Source organism: Vigna angularis, chromosome 10, assembly GCF_016808095.1.
Source record: "Vigna angularis cultivar LongXiaoDou No.4 chromosome 10, ASM1680809v1, whole genome shotgun sequence".
In the NCBI taxonomy this organism is placed as follows: domain Eukaryota; kingdom Viridiplantae; phylum Streptophyta; class Magnoliopsida; order Fabales; family Fabaceae; genus Vigna; species Vigna angularis.
In genome coordinates, this window is record NC_068979.1 from 25,637,761 (window position 1) to 25,658,199 (window position 20,439).

Below are 20,439 nucleotides of genomic sequence, written 5' to 3' on the forward strand. Positions count from 1 at the left end.
TATTTATAATGAAACTGTTTAATATTAAAATAATCGAGTCTCACTATTTTTATACTACCACCACTTCTGAAACACCATTTTCTAGGGTTATATATATATATATATATATATATATATATATATATATATATATATATATATATATATAATACATAATATGAAAAAAATAGAATAACTTAATTGAAAAAAATTAATAATAAAAAAGTGTCATGTATAAATGAAAATTCCAAATGATCAAATTAATAAAAAAATAAATCATAAAATATAATTAAATTAAAATAAATACAGAAATAATATTTAAACATATTCTACTTTATATTTGTCAATCTCTTTAACACATAGTTTATTCAATATTTACAACTAAGTAAACTGATTTAACTACTTCTACATGCCACATCATTTTGATAACAATTTTTTGGGTGAATAAAAACTATTTATAACCTTGGAGACACATAAAATAAGTTTAGGTATGCCTATTTTTTATGATTAATAAAAATAAAATAATTATTAAAATATAAAACATATTTTGAAAACAATTTAATAATTTTATTATAGATGTTTATTTCATTGTGTAGGTTTCTACTGTGAATAGTTAATTGAGTTTGAAATGACAATTATATATACAATAAAGTGGTAAGAAGTTGTATCTATAACAATGTGTATAACTATTTAAAGGAAATTGGTTTTCATAATAAGTGTTCGGTTTTGGTGTATACATTAATAGTTAAATTTTAAAAAAAAAATTAAAGAAATTGAGTCACTTAACAGATAAAATTGATAAAATAATTAAATCAATTTAAAAAAATACTTAAAAATTAAAATTGAAAATATAATATAAAATAGTATAGATAATAATAGTGTAAACATGTATATGATTTTTTTTTATATTAGTAGCATATTCAAATTAAAATAATTACATGTTCACTTTTTTTTTTCATTGTTGTAAAACTTTTTTACATTAGAAAATTATAAAATAGTAACGAGTAATTATTTAAATGTAAAGTGGTTACTGAAGGCTAAAATTGGAAGGTTTAGTTTTGTCGTGTTGGGTAGTCCAGTCTTCCCTTTATATGCTCCATCGCTCTCGATTCCTCCCCATTTCCTAACATCCTGGATTCCCTCCCAACAAAATTTAACATGCCAACCCTCACCAATTTCTACGCCATTCAAGATTTATCCCACCACAAAACCAAAGACGATTGCTGGATCCTCGTCGGTGGAAAGGTATCACCTTTTCAACTATTGACTCCTTTTTCTCTCCAATTCCCTATGTGGGTTTTCTCTTCTTGCTTTCATACCTTTTATTTTGTATTAAATCTCTGTATTTGTGCTTATCCCTCTGATAATTTCTGTTCTCTTTTCTTTAGTATTGCTTGCCCTCTGGGATTTTTTGTTGCTCGATTTAAATTATGTCCTATGATGTTGTTTAAGGTTTTGAACATTTTGGTTGTTTTTCCAACATAACTCTCCTAACTAACTAACTCAGATGCTTCTCTATCATCTTGTTCTTAGTGGAACTTTACATAGCTTTGGTTGGGGAATACCTCATATATCTTATGTTTTAGTTTTTCTCCCACACTTTTGAAATCTGTAACATTTTGTTAATTCTACTACTTTAGTATGCTATTTGCCAAACATTTTATAAGCTAAAACAGCGTAGGAGTGTCCATTACTGTGACAAATGAGTAAATCTGTTACCCTTTTTCTTTGATGAAAGAAAGGATTAAAAGCTGTGGTTAGCATGTAATGAACTTTGATATTAATTAGTGACACAGTAAAACTCACATAAGCTTTTTAGCTTACAATTTTTACATATATTAGGCAATATTTCTCATACTTTTTATCTTGCATGATTCAACTGGAAATAAATGACTTGAAGTTCTATTCCTGAATCTGCTGATATAACTACCGGACCATGGGTTTGCCAGACACTAATGTGGTCATCCTATTCTTCCTTGATGTGTTACGTCATTCTTGACTTAGATATGTTTATGTAGTTTCAGAGACTTCTTGCTGGCAACTGTATCTCTTCGAAATTATTTTTTCTATGTATTAAAACATTAGGCTAAAAATGTCTCTTCTCAAGGAGGGTATTTCAAACTGAAAGAAAACAATCCACCTACTTTTCACACGGATTTTTACGAGCTTCGTGATAACATGAAGCTTTACACAGTGTGGCAAACGTATAACTGGTAGCTAAATAATAATACATGTTTTTTCTTATAAGTAGGTCTTCCAATGCAACTAAATTAAATATATGCAAAAATTAATTTCAAATATACGCAGTTGCCAACGACTAGTTTTCTGAAATTACATAAATATATGAAGCTCATCGAAATTTGCGTGTGTGTAAAGTAGCTGTATTCTTTTTTGTTAGCTGGTATTCTCTTCTTTGAGGCAAGACATTTTCATCTTGATGTTTTTCTAAAGTCTTGTTTCAATCATATCATCAGATTGAAAAGAAATAATTCTTGAGGGCTTGATTGATCCCTCTCATAATCTTCTATTTATAAAAATAAATTGATATAAGAGTACATGATAATTAGGGTAACTTTATACACATATAATCATGATAGGATAACCTAGACACAATATAATCATAATAAATAGGGTAACCTAGACACAATATAATCATGATAAATAGAATAATCCTAGACACAATATAATCATGATAAATAGGGTAATCCTAGATATAATATAATCATGATAAATAGGGTAAATATTCTAACAATCATCAATGAATAAACTTGTTATGAGATGATTGTTATGGCATTTCCTTTTCGTTTTCCTTTACAAAGCATTTGGCCTGGCTTACCTGCTGCTAGGATAATAAAGTCTTCTACCTTTAGATATTGGTGTCCATCATGTGCGTTATATACAGTTAATAAGTAGTGTGTGGAAGCATTTTGCTGATATAGACAAGTTTTGTTCTGCACATTTTTCTTATTTTGTACTTAGACTGGTGAAAATGTTTTTTTGGAAGTCAATTGAATAAAATTTAAAAGTTGATTCTTAATTGTGCCTTTGCCCCATATCAAAATCTGGAATTCTGAAGTTCTGATGTTTGAGTTTGGAGAGTGGAATCATTTGATTAAAAAGTTAAAATTGAGCTTGATTGTGGTTTTGCCACATATTTAAAGATCAGGAATTCTGAAAAGCTGATGTAGTTTTTTCTGTCTGCATTACAATCCTTTCACTTGTTATTATCTTCTCCATCGTACAGGAATGTTATAATAATTGTATATTTGGATTCTTATAGTTTTACAAATGTTATTATGTTTGGAATTTTGAAGTTCTCTGTTTGAAATGATTGTATTTCTGGACCTATAATATTCAGTGCAAATAAGGTTGTCTAACTCAATAGTTTAACCTCATGGAGCCTTTGTAGACTTGGCTCAAACTCGTAAGAGTTTACCTAATATAAAAATACTATTGACTACATTTGTGCATATATATTAAAGTTAAATGGTTATGCACTTAAGAAGTTGGGAAATAAGAACAATTGTTCTTCCATTTGGTGCTGAATGGATAACTAAAGGGAATAATGTTGATCTTGAGCAACTTCGTGATGATGGCAACATGGTGAGCTACTTGAAAGTTCAAGTAGTCCAACTTCAAATGCTTTTGAGATTGATAATTTGGCTCTTGATGCTAATCTTAAAGATGCCTTTTTATCTGGGGAAGAGCTTGATTGATGTGATCATGGATCATGAAGAACACACACTAGGAGGAGTAACTACAAGTAGCATGGCCAAAGTAGGGAGAAGAGAGTCCAAGCTATCAAGGAGGCTTCTTGGGGGGTTTTGACTAGAAGCAAGGCTAAGGAGTTGAAGGAAGGGCTTCATCAAGCCAACAAATTAATAAGGACTATTAGAAATAATAAAGATAGTTTAGAAAGAGTTAATCCTACCCAGTGTTCATCTCATAGTATCATTTGGGGTTAATTCTTTATAGGTTATATTCTAGGCAACCTGTTTGGTTTAAGATTAACCAAACCTAAGTTAGAATAGGATTGATATGTGTGCCATATGCTTTACAATTAGGCTAAAGCTCTCAATCAAAATTCTATACATAGGAACCAAGTGAACTTGTAAACACAACTTGGAAAAAAATGACATTGATGTTGGTTTGAGAAGTGTGTGAATCTTCTTCTACTTAAAAGCTCTATCTTACGTATATGATATCATATCCTAAGTGGCTAGACTCCTGTCATCATATCCTAAGTGGCTAGACTCCTGTTTGTTTGCCTAATCTTGGCAGGCATATCGGAGTAGGAAGAGTGTGCAACTATTCCATGTTCCTCTAAGAACTTCAAGATCAGAGTTCAAATTGAACTTACATGTATGTGATAGGATATAATGTGTATGATAGGAGGAAACATATTAAGAGGTAGTTGTGACCTTTATATAGTTGGGGTGGTGTCCTGGTATGGAGGGGACTTTTGGATAATTTTGTGATTGAGCTTGTGAAGGGGAAACCCTTGGAGGAGAGAGTGTTCTCCTATTTTATGTTCTTTTTATTTTATAAATAAAGAATATTACTCTTCTTTGTCTTTTCAATTCTGGGCTCCTAACCGTATGTTTCCCTTCCTTTTCCATTATTGGTTTCTATTATTTCTTCTTCTCTTCTTTGAAGCTTGCTTGATCAAACCACTCTTAACGTATAGCAACCAAGAACCAATCACTTCTAAAGCATCCAAATCTAACCTAGAGCAAAATTTTCCTCTTCTTTGTTTCCTTGGAGCTTGAGTGGATGGTCCTTCATCTTAAGCAAACAGCCAATGGTTTCCATCATTGATGGTACTGAAGATATTTTTTGAGGATTGGAAATTGGAAGTCGTTAGTTCTTCTATAAATGGTTTTATTTAAAAGCTTATATTATAACGAGTTTTTGTAGGAATTGGTATATTTTATTATTATGTCTATTATTTTCTTCAAATGTATAATATTTTTAATTCCCTCAAAATATATCGAAATTTCGTTTATCTATAAAATTTTATTGCATTTTTACATGCAATTTTACCGGAAACATGGTGCATTTAGTCATTCGTAGGAACTAAAAGCATTTTTTAGGTAAGATTTAGAGGCTGAAATGTAATAAAAGAATAAAAATCTATTTTGAGATATTATTTGCGACTGAAACAATATTTTACCCATATTACGGTTAAAATGTTGAATAGTTAGTTATAGGGTATTATGTTCATGCATGATGTCTATAATTTTTTTTTTTTTTTCAATATTCAGTGTTTTTATGAGTTTACGAGTCAGATTCTATTGAATTTCCATGAACTTGGGTAAACACTTGAGTTTGACTACCTTATGATCATCTTTTACCTCATCAAAATATGTAATGGTAGCAGTAACCTGAAATATGATTCTCGAACTAACTTAATGGTGATCAAGTTTAGAAGCCCCGCAATCAATCAAGACTAAAACTTGACATGTTTTTGCCATTTCCTCCTTCATGACTGACATTCAAAAACAAAACTATTAACTTAGCAACAGTTATCAAGTTATTGAGTGACTCAGCAGGATGGAGCTTCAACATTGACTTGATTTCTTCCTTGAGACCATTAAAAATAATCCTTTTCAAATACATTTGATCTGAGCACTTCAGGAATTTCGAGTCCATCTTATATTGGCCCCTATACACTTATTGAGTTCAATTGTTTCAATGCCAATTAATGTCCATATGAATTTTTAATCATCAAATCTTATAATCTTCTAATTCCTGTGGTGGGAAAACACACCCTACTTATGTTCTCAGTGAACCCCTCCCACCATTGAAACTATCTTAGGGCATTGCCCTCCTTAGCTCTACAACCCGAACTGCTTCAATTTTCTCTTCATATGTTACCTTCTTCATTTGGGAACATCTCTACATTCTCCCTACCCTCACATATATGCATCACCCTACAAGAGATTCTAGTAGTTGCCTGTGATCCCCTACTACAACTTCTGTTTCTCCTACTGCACACCCATTTAATGGTTGGTGTGATATCAGATTCCCATTTTAGTCTTTTCCGCTCTTTAATTAACTCTCTCCTGTGGTTGTATAATCACAATGTTATATGCCTTGTTGCTATCTGGTCTTCCAATGGAGCTTATTATGTATGTATGTATTTGTAATTATTTGGATACAATTGTGAAAATTTACCTATGGCTAATATTTACATTATTCTTGAGTGAGTGTGGTTCGTAATATATCCTTTAGTTTAAATCTGTCCCTATTGGTTTGCTACATTATTTTCCAGCCACAAGCTGTTTACCCAACTTATTCAAGCTCCTTTGGAAACCAGCTTCTGTTATTCTCAATCCATACTTTTCTGTTAAGGTTTTTGAATCCAAAATCCAACCTCATGATTGCTCTAGCTGCTTGAAGCTTCCAAATGCTCTTCACAAATGTCTTTTCAATTTTTCTCAATTGTTGTTCTATTTGTTGACCTGTTTTGTCATTTGCCAATGCAGGTATACGACGTGACACAATATTTGGATGATCATCCTGGTGGAGACGATGTAATCCTTGCTGCAACAGGTACCTTCCTCAGCTTCCTATATTCTTCATTACCCTTTGGACTGCATGCAAATCTAAGCATGGAAAAATTCATCCAATGTCAGTATTCAAATCTAAATGCACCTTTTATACTTTACTTTAATGAAGGGAAAGATGCAACAGAAGATTTTGAAGATGCTGGCCACAGCAAAAGTGCAAGAGAACTTATGGAGCAGTATTGCATTGGTGAGCTCGACCCATCACCTCCAGTTTCCACCAAGCATAGCTATTCTGAAAAATTCATGCAGCTGACAAAGCAATATTGGGCTGTTCCTGTGACCTTTGTTGGTATCTCAGTGGTAGTTGGTTTCTTATACTTACGTAAGAAGTAACATTACACAAAGTCTGCAATTCAATTTATATTAATGTTGCAAATCATTGCAACAAATTTTGTTTTGTATTCATTTGAAAGATAGATGTCATTAGAAAAGACTGGCTTATTTCAATATGGTAACAATTGATTACATGCATAATATTACATTAAAGGATTGGTCAAAGAATAGATGATGAAACATGCGCATTTTCAGATTTATTGATTAATTTGCGGAGTCTTATTTTTCTTTGAGTGAAGGTCATGCAAAACAAAACCTTTTGTTCCCGGTTTATAACTGAGAAAAACACATTTTAAGGAGGGTACGACAGACATTGAGAAGATGTTGATGCTATCTCTGAACAGTTCCATTTTGTTGAGGGGTGGCAACACAAGAAGTGTCATGAAAAATACTTTTGGTGTTGTAAAAATCGTTATCTTATTAAACTCTTCCATTATCTGATCTTATTTGCTTTAAACTGCAAGAAAATTGGTTTTCCGTTAAAATAATAAAACTTTGGAAAAAGGGTTTGGCATCAGTTTTGTTTTTAAGAAAAGGAATCCAGTAAATCTACTATAGTCAGCAACTATAGTTAAGAAGTACTTGTATCCATCAATGGAAGAAACAGAAATTGGACCCCATATGTCAACAAGAATGAGTTGGAAAAAATGAGTGGATTTAGTGGTGCTAGAAGAATACTTCAACCATTTTTGTTTAGCAAAGGCACAAGCATCACATGCAAGAATAGAAGGAGAAAAATATCAGTATATTGAGATATGAGAATTTGTAAACTTTTATTGGATGGGTGACCAAGTTTCATATATGCCACAAATTACAAGGAGTACTGTTATTTGTAAGAACAGAACATGGTAAAGTAAAATTTGATTTTGATAGATTGAAGTCACAATGGAAAGATAAAATAGGCCTTGACACTTCTTACCTGCTCCAATCATCTGGAAGGTACTGGCCTGCATAATAACACAGGTATTTTGAGAAAAAAGTACAATGCAATTGCTAGAAGTGAGCAATTTAGGAATGGATATTAACTGAACAAAAAATTCAGCAACAAAAAGTGTATCGTGCAGAATTAAGTTGCCCAAGACAATTGTATAGAAATTCGAGAAATAGGTTTTAGGTGTTGAAAAGAAGATTGAAAATGACAGATATGGTTAGTTGCACCACTATCTAATATCCAAGAGGAAAAAGGAAGGATAGAACTTGAGGGTGTAGTGGTGCATTGATGGACAAGAGCAGTGGGAGAGGGAGCACTCTGATTGCTTGAGTAAGGCTAGAAGAACTTCATACTGCTCTCGAGAAAAACCAAATTAAGCATAAGCTTTCTCGTTCTTGATGGCAGGAAGCTCAACAGCAGAGGGATTAATCTCAGTCATACTGACAGAAGGTTTGGATGAAGCAAATTTAGCTTTAGGATTTTGTTGATAACCATGTTTAATCCAACAGTTATCAGAAGTGTGGTTGGTCTTGTGACAATGGTCACAATACTTAGTGTCGCGACCACTAGGCCGAGAAGAACGCCCCCATACTTAGTATTTTTAGTAGAACTTTCTTAAAAAGTAAGATTGACAATCGAATCTTGAGGGCGGGGAGGAATTAGTACCGAACTCACGTTATTGCAGAAGTGTAGATTTGCCTTTTTATTTTGTCTTATGATTCGGTTTTAAAGAAAATTAAACATGCAAAGATACTGTGACAATTTTAAAAATTTCACGAAGTTATAAATTTTAGTTGGATTTGAAGTGAAGTGATATACTTATTTTGTTTTCATTTATTAAAAGATCAATTTTCTTTTTTATTTCATTATAGAGAAGAGATTTGACTTTTGTTCTCAAATAATCAACCCAACAGTCATAACTAAAAAGTGTGCAAAACTTTTAAAATTTTTCAAAATTTTCACAATTTTTTAATTATTTTATTTGGGAGAATAAATTTGATTTCAGTTCTACAGTAGATGCATGAAAATTTTTAAAGTTTTCAAAATTTTAAAGGTATTTGGCCTTAGTTTTTTTTAAAACTCAGGCCAAATACACTCATTTCTCTTAGTTCTTCTAATAATTGAAACCATACATCTTTTTTTGTTTCGGTTGTTAAAGAACCAAAATCAAAAGGTGTAATAAAAATTTTCAAATTTTAAAGGTATTTCACTTAGGTTTTTAGAATACCCTATTTTGCCTTAGTTCTTGTAAGAATTGAAGCAATATATCCTTTTCTACTTCAATTGTCAAAGAACATAGGCAAAAAGGTGCACAAAATTTTTCAAAATTTTTCACAATTTTGTTTTTTTTCAATTATTTTATCTAAACGAGAGAATTTTGCTTCAAATTTTATTATAATCAAGGCATAAAATGACGTCTAGGGTTATTTTAAAAGAAACTTTTACAAATGTGCTACAATTTCTATCTTCCTCCACTCTTTTATTCTCTATGAATGTTGTTTTGCAACCATCCTCCACAGTTTTTATCATCAAACATCTTTTTGTCACTACCACTCCTCCACTCTCCACTCTTTCCTTCCCTTCCACGTCCCTAACTCCATTAGCCTCCGCTTTGCTTCTATTTCAAAATTGTGAGAGAGGTTCATTTAAGTGTTTTTTTTTATTTGAAAGGTTAATGTAACTACTTTTTGTTTAGGTTCTTCACACTATACGCAATTTATCACTTGATATTCCTATTTTGTCTTATTTTGTCTCGGTTCTTCTATAATCGGATTTCAAGATCCAGTATTTCTTCTTTCGGATTTTCATATTTGATATAGTGTTTTTGATAATTTTTTTTAATTATATTATTTGCAAATTTATATTAGATTATTTTAAAATGTTTTATTATATTATTTTTAAATGTTTAATTAGATAATTTGTATGAATTAATTTAATTTATGAAAAAAAAATTATTTAAAATTGATAAATTTATTTTAAAATTATATGAAAATTTTAAAATCTTTTTTAGGTAGTGTTAAGTATTATTAATTCATTAAAATAATTTAAAATAAATATTAAATATTTACAAACAAAATTATTTAATTCATAATTAATTTAATTAATTCAAATATTTATATATTTATAAAATCCTAATATTTCATTAAAAAATAACTATATATATTAAAATTATAAAAACAAGATATTTTAATGGAGATTGAGAATCCTGGATCAAAGAATCAGGTCAAAAGGTTCTTATGCTTTTATGAAAAATTAATCACGTCTTAATAGAGAACATGTTAGGTATCTTACCGTTTAATGGTCTTGATGGTGATAAGTTGATCAAATGAGTTGTTGTTAACACGACTTCCCCCCAGAATGACTTGGGAAGTTTTGCATGAGACAACATGCTTCTGACCTTCTCGGCAATCATTCTGTTGAATCTTTCACCTACGCCATTCATTTGAGGTGTCTTGGGAGGTACTTTCTCATGTCTGATCCCATGAGTCTTGCAATAGTGCTCGAATGGACCTCTATACTCTCCAACATTATCACTTCTCAAGCATTTCAACTTTCTACCAGTTTCACGTTCAACTTAGGCATGAAACTCCTTGAAGATTCGTAGAACTTCATCTTTTCTCTTCAAAGGATAGACCCACAATTTTCTAGAGTGGACATCAATGAAGGTAACAAAATATTGAGCACCACCAAGGGACCTTCGGATGTTGAACAGACATCTGAATACACAAGATCCAAAATATGCTCCCTTCTTTTTCTATTATCATATTTATGGAAAGATACTTTGTGCTTCTTACCTGCTAGGCAGTCTTCACATAATTCAAGTGGTTGTCCTTTTATACTCTAGAGATGATCTTTCGCAAGGATCTCTAATCCTTTCTCTCTCATGTGGCCCAGTCTTTTGTGCCACAACTCCTTACTTTCTTCTTGAGCAACATTTGTCTCTCCTTTGCATATCTTTCCTTGTATGACATACAAAGAGTCTTCCTTTTTGCCATGAGCAACAATCATGCTTTCTCGGCTAAGTTTCCATTTTCCATCTCCAAACTGGTTGTTCATTCCAGCATCATCTAGCTTACCGACTGAGATAAGGTTTAGTCACATTTCTGGCACATGTCTTACCTCCTTCAGCACAAGTTTGTTTCCATTTTCTTTCGTCAAAGTCACTTCTCCTATGCCCACAATTTTGCTTGTGACATGATTACCCATCTTCATTATTCCAAAGTCTCCTTTTTGATAGGATGAGAAGAATCCCTCATGAGGAGTAACATGGAAAGATGCTCTGGTATCTACTATCCAAGTGCAGTCATCAAAAGCAATATTTAAATAGTTTACCTAAGTGATAAGGAACACATTCTCATCATTTGATACCACCGTTGTTGTGGTCCTTTCTTCAAAGTTCTTTTTGGGATCTATCACATCAGGGTGTATAGTTCCATTCTTCTGATCTCTTTTCAGGAATCTATATTCTTGCTTCTTGTGGCCATCTTTTCCACAATAAAAGCATGTCAAACCTTTGGAACGAGACTTGAATCTTCCTCGTGACTTTTCACGTTTTCCTTTGCTTTTGTGTTCACTCCTTCCTCTATTCTCAACAACGTTGGCTTCTGAGTGACTACTCATTCCTCTTTCTTTCCTTCTGGACTCTTCATTCAGCAAACTGTCTGTAATGTTATCCAAAATGGGCACTATGCGGAAGCGTAAAAATAGCTGTGTATGCGTAGGGAAAAATAACATCGGAAATTTTAACGTGGAAAATCCTCTCGGAAAAAACCACGAGACCTAGTCCAGAAAATTATCTCCACTATGAAAGTAGGATTACAGTGTTTCTCTCACTCTCTGAGGATCTCTCAATAAATCTCACTCTCTCGGATGATATACAAAAACACTCTCTTTTGCACACTCACAGTTTCTACTACACAGTGTCTTTCACCTCTCGGTGATGTTTCTCTCTTCACGGTAGTACCCGTGACTTTCTCTCTTTCTCCTCTTGAATTCTTTCTTCACCGTTTGATTCTTGGTGAATTGTGTTTTGCTGCACATTTTGCATTCATTTTATAATGAATGAAGGAAGAAAGGACAAGAAACATGGTTGGTGCATTGGAGCAATTTATTGAGCTTTAGTGAAGGTGGAAGACATTCTTCTTCGATATATGATATACGAAAACATTAACTCTTCTTTTGAATATGTGGATGGATCTCATTTTTGTTTTTATCCAACATTGCAGGTGCTGGAGCATGGAGATGTAGGAGTGTAGGAAGATTTAAGATTTATAAAAAAGTAAATAAAATTAAATAATAAAAGTTAAATTAATTTAAGATATTTTTAGAATAAAAAAAATAATGGGAAGGTAAAGGAGCGTGCTGAGGCAACAACTCTGAAAATATTATTGGATATATGAATTATCCTGCAGTAGGCAAAACAAAGGGATAAGAAAATCCAGTGACGTAGGTTGAGAAAACGTTTATTCAAAGTTATCACTTTCTCATCATTCTTTTCCCCCAGTACATAAAACACACCCTTTCTCTGAATTCGACGTGTTCAACAATGTACTTAAAGTGAGAAAGCAAAGAAAAAGCAAATCTATGGCCTCTTACAGCCTGGCCCTTTAACAATCCCGGGAGAAAGCGTCTTAAGAACTGGATTTCTCTCAAAGAAATTTGTTGCTCTCAATTCAAATCCAGTGCTCAACAATGGCATTATTGGAAAATCTTCCTGACACGGGACATGGTGGATTCCCACCACGTACCACAGTACGATGTCCTTGTTCTCAATACCTCTGTTCCTGCAAATTTTTAAATTTCAAAAGGAACGTTAATACTGCAAAATCAAAGTAATTGGAAAATGTTGAAGTGTGGTTTGAAAGGTAAAACATGCTTACTGCTTTGTCCAAACAGCCAATGTATCATCTCCACGGCTCTGATCAACGTATAACCCGCCAGCCCATTTCTCAGTCCTATTGTAAGGCGTAACCCAAACGTTGTAATTGGTGAAGGCACCACGTGTTTGAGGAAAGTCGTCATCGGTGAGAAGTGGATGAGCTGCTGCATTTGGAACCAAACGGTAGCCCACCTCGTTCCCAATGGAAGTCTTCTTGTTAGGATTCACCACTGCTAGCTCTGATGGACTAAACCCTAGTTTTATCTTTGCATCAGATTCAGTCTTCACAACCTCACTACTAGTTGTCCAATAGCTCTTTCTCTTTGAACTCTGGTCACGCACTTCCACAGTCTTCAGATTGGTCTTCACAAAGGAGTTTTCCACACCATCAATGTCGAAGTCAAGATGGTATATGTAGTAATGATCATGGTAAACCCCAATGCTGTGTTCTGACACCAATGTGCCATGTTGGTCACCCTTTATCTCGTCATTATGAGTAATGTTCACTGCCTTAATTTCCAACATTCCCGACAGTGATATCTGTTCAAAGATTTAAAAAACATTGAGTCTAACTTCACGTTACAAAAATTGAAGATAGAAAAGTTATCATTCTTTCAGTCATGTCATGATCAAAATATCTAGTATTGTTACAGAAATTTTATATTACTATTGTTACTTAATAATCAGTTATATTATTTGAGAACTGTAACATCCCAAAATTATACTGTCATCAACTATATACTTAGAATAATCACATGTATTAATAATTCAAAACAGTTTTAAAAGTAAAGGAAACAGATTAAACAAATGGCCGAACGGTCTTTCATATATATAAATTAACGAGCGTCTACAAAAAGGCAAGGACGAACGGTGTACAAAATAATGACCGCACGTCCAACTATTTACAATCAAAAGAGCGCTCGCTCACAGCCGCTCGCTACTCTAAATACACTAACTAGAACCGAACGCTCACTGTTCGGCCTTCACTTCAACTTCTACCAGATTTTCTTCAGCAAGGAATCCTTCTTCAAGCGTTTGCTCCAGAGAAGCATCTCCCTCTGCTCACATCCACACGGATGATCATTGCATTTGACAAGACGGATATACATAGACAAGACAACACAATGGAATTGCAAGGGTAAGCTTATTGAATTTAATTCAAATCAAACATATAGTTCATACATATCAAACATATCAATTTCTTCGTAACACATGCATTCAAATCATACATTAACTCAACCAAAATCCTGATACTAGACCGACCGTCCGGACTGTATGAAACCTGTGTAGCTAAGGCGTCCGTGCACCCAGGTGAGTGACTGGAATACTCATCAGTAGCCACCTGAGGTTAGTCTTTTCTGTCCAAGTTACAGTTATGGACTAGACCTCCTGCCATTCCCACGCATGACATACTCCTCTCTACTTGAGAACGAGCACTCACGGAATATCAGGATGAACCACCATCTAAGCTTACCACGTTCATACTTACAAATCTCAATTTCCATTCAAGAGTCGTTCCTCCCTGGAACGCTCGTTCAAAACCCACAATCACAATTTCATTTCTCATAGTGTTCGCACATCGTAATTCATCCTCTGAAATACATTTTCATTCTATGTTCCACTTTCTTAAAAAGACAAACATTCACTCCCCTTCATAACGAGGACGAACGTCAAGAGCTAGACCAAGAAAGACTCCTTCGAATCAGTTAAATGAACTGATTCTAGTAAGATCCAAATAATACTTAGAAAAATCTAAGTTCAGTAACACTTGAGCAAATCCAATGGATAGATAAAATCACAAGTTGTTTGGATAAATAAACTAAACAAGATTTAATTCAGAAGACAAACCGCCAGTCAATGACCGAGCGCTAAAATGGCTTTTAATGAATTTTGGACGAACGTCATTGAGGACTTGGACGAACGCTATTTAGATTTTAAGGACGAACGCTATTTCAAATTTGGGACGAACGCTATTTCCGCTCGTTGATAATTTAGGAATGAACGAACGTTCGATATAGGACCGAACGTTCTTTTACCACATACTCATTTTGGACGAGCGTTCGGTATGAGACCGAGCGCTACTTATTACTTACTCTTTGGGACGAGCGTTCGATATAAGACCGAGCGCCGCTTAAGAACGTACGCTTTTAGGTCAAGACTTTTCACTGATTCAAAATCAAAGAGGTTTGGGATTTATATAAGATAAGATACTTAAAATTTATGTCTTACAATTTGACTAAGTGTTCAAAGGGATATTATCAGGCTTCTCAAATCGCACACAATACTCAAGATGTTTACATCTGGCCGAACGCACAGACGTAAAGTTATAATAGAGGGCGTTCGTCCTCCACGCGAATTCTTTCCAAATGAAAGGATTCCGCTTTTCAGAAAAGTTACAGAGATTACCGAACGGTCAAGGACCGTTCGATAACGAACGTGTTTTATCATACAAGTCTCATTTTCAATTTCTCATTTCCAGTAACTCATTTTCCAGTATAACTTTCAAACATTTAATTAAACATATCATAGCAAAAATCTAGAATGTTCATGCATCATCTCATCATACAGCTCACATTTCAGTTTAATCCAACCATAGAACATTTCATCATTTACACGCATGATTTCATAATCATATTCGCATACCAAAATCGAATATCATAAATCATACATTCAAGCAACACTTAAACGCACACGCAGTACAACACAATCACATGAATTAAATCTAATAAGCTTCCCTTACCCGGATTGCACGTTCGTTCTTCAAAAGGAAAACCCGATTCCAGTATAAACTCTTCTACCCTTTACGTTCCAACCCAAACTCCTTAAACTAAAATTACAGAAAATCAACATTGGTTCAGAGAAGGTGCATGCAGTTCAAAACGAGGCTTGCATGAGGATAATGAAGAGCAGTTAAGGACGTGAAACTTACCCGTTTCAGAATCCAAAACTGTTCGGTTTGATGGAAAGCTCACGGTGCAGGGAGTTTTCTCACGGTGCTGAAACGTGAACGGAGCAAAGGATGGTGAGTTACAGAAGAGAGAAGAAGAACGGTTTTAGAGAGAAGATGGAGAATTTAGGAGATCAGAAATTTGGGGAAGAAGATGAAGCGTTCAGAGGAATGGGAAGAGTTTTCCAGAGAAATTAATTTCTCTTCCCACGTAGGACAATTGTCCATCCGCATGCTGCCACTTGGATCCCACTATCATTTAGAACGTTCCCTAGTAACACTTGTCAGCATGCATGCAGCGTGAGCGTGAGTGCGTTTTAATGGAAGGGTGCGCATGTCACGGTGCATTAATGAGAGCACAGTAATGACTCAGCGGAGTAATTATTGGGGCGTGACAAGAACATCCCTCTAAATAAAGTAACACGGACACGAATTCATTGTATGCTTTTCCATAAAGTAGTGACATTTGAGAACATCTGTCTCGACAACATAGCACAGATACTTTCTAATCATAGCAAAGAGCCCAAACTAGACTTTCAAATGCAACCTTTTGCAGCAAATATATATGTTTCCTCTTACAATACTATATATAAACTGTCATGCATTTCACATCACGAGATAGTACTGTATTCTTATAGTCACGCGCCCTCAATTCACATCTAATCAAATCAATCAATTTGTATAAACGATAAAATATTAATTATAATTTTAACTATATATAAATTAATGAAATAAAGATATTTTTAGATACTAAATTTTGATATAAAATTAAAATTTATTTTTATTTTAAAACTTGATATAATTTTGTCTGCAAATTTTAAAAATAAATAAATATTTTTTAAGCTTAATTCTATTATATATTTTTTCTGTCAAATTATATTACAGTCTTGTAATAAGCAGAAGTACATGAAACTTACAGCAGGCTTTATTGAACCACTTGTTTTGAACTCCCAATCTAAGACGTTGTCGTAGTTGCCCACAGTAACCACTGATCTAACTATCAGACTGACGTCAGATCTAACCTCTCGTATCTGAAAAAATAAAACATGCATGTTTAGTTCCAGCACTTAAATAATAAGAACGAACACATCTTATCTTAAGGAATGGAACATTTCTAATATTTAATTTAATTTTATTATTATATAAAAATAAAATTTAATAAGTTTATTGTATAAGAAATATTATAATGAAAGTTAATTAAGATATTAGTGGAGCTTGAATAGGAGAAAAATTCTTACTTCCTCGTTAGGAATTGCTGTTTCAGTGTGACGCCAACTGATACCACCATACTGTTCAAACACACAGATTGCGTTCTGCAACAGTTGAGGGCTTCCATCCCTTCCCACAACATAGGAATCTAGGAACTGTGAGTGTGGGGGACAATCATGCAAGGGTTCCAAAGAAACCATAGATTGACCGAACCCGAATTCACCGGCATCGAAGAATGTCTTGTAATACCATTCCTCGGTTGGATCCTGGTATGGCACGAATAGTTCAGAAATGTATCCTCTGTATAACACTGAACGAGATTTATGCACTTCAGGGTCGTAGATTGATGCCGTTGAAATTATCACTCCAGCTCGAACATCGTACCCTATGTGAAACTTCCAATTGGCCCAGCTGAACAATCAAAACATGCAGTTTCTAACGTATGAAACTAAAACATAATAAATTGTTACCAGTAGTTATACCTAAAATGAAGATAATGCATATGCATGACGTGTTTGAAAATGAATTGAAATTGGTAAGTAGTTACTTTCATTCAACTCTCAGAAAAATGATGTAGAGTTATCTTACCAAAAAACATTAATTAATTGACGTTTTTAACAATTTAGAGCATGAATGCAAGACCACGTAGACAAAGACATGTTGACTTTATTGAGGGACCTTGTCAATTGAAGGCAATATTCACAGATCTGGCACAGAGAAGAGTTTTTTATTTTTTTGTTTTCATGTTCTGGAAATGAATCTCACTTGTTTTAAAATAAAAAGTGATAATAACGTTTTCTTTTTCATGTTTTAAAATTCAATTATAGACGTGATGAAATATCAAATGTTTCTTTTTTTGTCAACCATTTAAATCACTCATTTTATTATCTTTTTGTAAAGTAAATAGTTCACTTTATTTAGAGGAATATTAGGTGGTCCACATGTCAATGTAAAACTTTTCTTAATAGGTAATATAAATCCCAAGGTTTGTGTAAAATATAGATAAATGAATTTATTAATTCATATAATAAAACTTTATATTTAAATTTAATTTTCACATGAATTAGTAAAACCCTAATTTTTCTGAAAGAAAAAACACTTCAAAATCCAAAGGCCATTCCTATTCCACTGTAGATTTCTCTTTCAATTTAGTCAATGAAATTATTGTGATTATGTTTCGTTATATCAACAAATCTAATCTATCAAACGGTTTTTTTTTCCTGCCATGAACCAAGTGAAGTATGCTCATACTTAATATATGGATTAACATCCTATGTAGTATTATAAAAACCACATGAGATCGCATATCATTATTTTTAATATAGATAATAAAAAATCTGATGTTTAATATATTATTTACTTTATATATATATATATATATATATATATATATATATATATATATATATATATATATACTTTTAAATAATTGACTTATATTATTTTTGAGTTAAATATGTTTTTATCTCTAAATAAATTATCACACATTTCTTTTTTATTCCTCTTCCAAACATTGCCTATTTGATCCATTTTTTTATGAGAAAATTATGGATTTAGTCATTGATGACCAATGCCATTAAATTTTATCTAGCTTGACAAAGAGTGTGTCACGTGTCAAATCCGTTTAAAACATATATATTGTGTCTCGAAGTCAGCAAGATAGTTCGATGACAAATAAGATGTCACGTGTATTATGTCTCAAGGTTGACAAAAGATGTCTGGATAGTTTGGTGAGAAGTCCAAACAACCCAATATGGTGAATAGAGAACTCATATAGCTTGGTGAGAAGTCTAGATAGCTCCATAAGGTACATGGACAACTCGAATAGCTTAGTCAAAAGTTTAGAGAGTCTAATAAAATATTAACCCTATCTAAACAACCCATTAAACTATCTGAGTTCTCAATACACCTTTTCGAGTTATCTAAAATTCTCACTATGGTATTCGAGTTTCACATCCACCTTACTAAGTTATTCAAAACTTTCACCTGAGAACACTAGTACACTTGTCTTGTTGATTTTACCAAGATGGAAATGTTGCACATTAACTTAACTGGTTACCTTGAAATGTAACTTTCTAAAGACATCGAAAATAAATTAAAATGTAAAAAAAAAACGAAAATCAAAATGGCATCTTAGGAACATATTTAACCTATTATTATTTTATATAAGATATATTAATAAAGAGTTTTACTCTTACATACCTGACACTGTGTCCTTTGATGGTGAAGCCAGGACCCTCGGGTTGATATGAGGCAAAAGAATGAAGCCTCGGACCAAACGGTGGTTTCAAATGCGAAGCTCGATATTCGGTGTTTTCCGCCTTGGGAACAGGCTCAACAGCGTTATCATGATAATCAATGATCTTCATCTGTTCAAGATCAGCCACAATGGTTATTCCGTTGATGGGTCTCACGTAGATATTCGCAGTTTCTTCCTTCATGAAGCACTCGATTCTAAGAACCCTTTTGCTGCTCTGGGTTTCGCCGTACCATCCGACGGTGAAACCAGAGCACACCACTTCCGACAAGTTCAAGCCCCTCTTTTTTATGGACTCCACAAAGGGACCGTGCTTGAAGGGCAGTTGCAAGGCGTCGCTTTGCTCATCCACCGTTAAGGTGGGGAACCCGTTTCCGGTGTGGATGTTGTCAGAGAGAAGCCGAGAGGATCGTAGGTTTATTGTGAGCTCGTGGACTTGGGAGTTGATGATGGCGATGACGAAGGCATTGCGTGTGGTTGGGGCGCCGGTTGAGACCCATTTGAGGACAGTGGCTTTGTCGGGGTCGTCGAGGCCTACGTAGTGGAACTTGACATGGTTTGTTTTGGTCGGGTATTTATTTAGGATTATGGTTTGGATTAGGTTGATTTCTTGTTTTGTTAAGGGGTCAAATGGGTGAGTCGATTGCAATAGACCAATGGAAACTGCTGCTTGAAGGAAGCAGCAGAAGAAGAAGAGGAGGTGCATGAAGAGTTTCATGGTTCAAGTTTACGGCATTCACTTCCTTACAATAACAATGAGAGCCACTCCTTTTATATTCCTTACAATAACAATGAGAGCCACTCCTTTTATATAGATGAAGGAAAACGTTTTTTTAAAAAGTTTTTTTCATAATTTTTTTACATTTTTTTTACAACCGTTTGTGATTGATTCGTTAATGTTGTCAAAAATTGTTAAAAAAATTATTAACATATATAGTCCCTAGATGATTGTGTAGAATGCTTTCGGTAGAAAGTTTCACACTCTATTCACCTTAATGACATTCTTGAATAATAATAATATGTTAAATTAAATTATTTAATTAAAATAGAAATTTAAATTATTGAATACAAGATTAATAAAATGAGTTGTAGGGTGAAGCTAGAAAAATCATGTCAACAGAATCATAATACTTTTCAATTTTTAATAAATACGTATATATATACAATATATTCATACTAAAATGGTTCAATTTTTAATAAATACGTATATATACAATATATTAATACTAAAATGGGTTATGTTTAAAACAAAATATATATTTATTTTTTATTTTTGTACAATATTTTTTCCCACGTTTTATTTGTGACAAGGAGAAGTGCGTGTTTGATTGC

General features: G+C 33.3%; 2 protein-coding genes across 2 annotated transcripts; one reads left to right on the top strand and one right to left on the bottom strand.

The window, feature by feature from the left end:
- Nucleotides 1–1,067: 1,067 nt before the first annotated feature.
- On the top strand, nucleotides 1,068–7,037 carry LOC108335495 (cytochrome b5). Its single transcript, XM_017571518.2, has 3 exons — nucleotides 1,068–1,224; nucleotides 6,468–6,534; nucleotides 6,661–7,037. The coding sequence occupies exons 1-3, from the start codon at nucleotides 1,138–1,140 to the stop codon at nucleotides 6,882–6,884; spliced, it is 378 nt and encodes a 125-aa protein (XP_017427007.1). The 5' UTR covers nucleotides 1,068–1,137; the 3' UTR covers nucleotides 6,885–7,037.
- Nucleotides 7,038–12,190: 5,153 nt separating this feature from the next.
- Nucleotides 12,191–19,869, bottom strand: LOC108334725 (primary amine oxidase). The gene is made up of 5 exons (XM_017570651.2): nucleotides 19,053–19,869; nucleotides 16,880–17,261; nucleotides 16,559–16,672; nucleotides 12,696–13,234; nucleotides 12,191–12,599 (listed from the first exon to the last, which is right to left on the bottom strand). The coding sequence occupies exons 1-5, from the start codon at nucleotides 19,823–19,825 to the stop codon at nucleotides 12,398–12,400; spliced, it is 2,010 nt and encodes a 669-aa protein (XP_017426140.1). The 5' UTR covers nucleotides 19,826–19,869; the 3' UTR covers nucleotides 12,191–12,397.
- Between the last annotated feature and the right edge of the window lie 570 nt (nucleotides 19,870–20,439).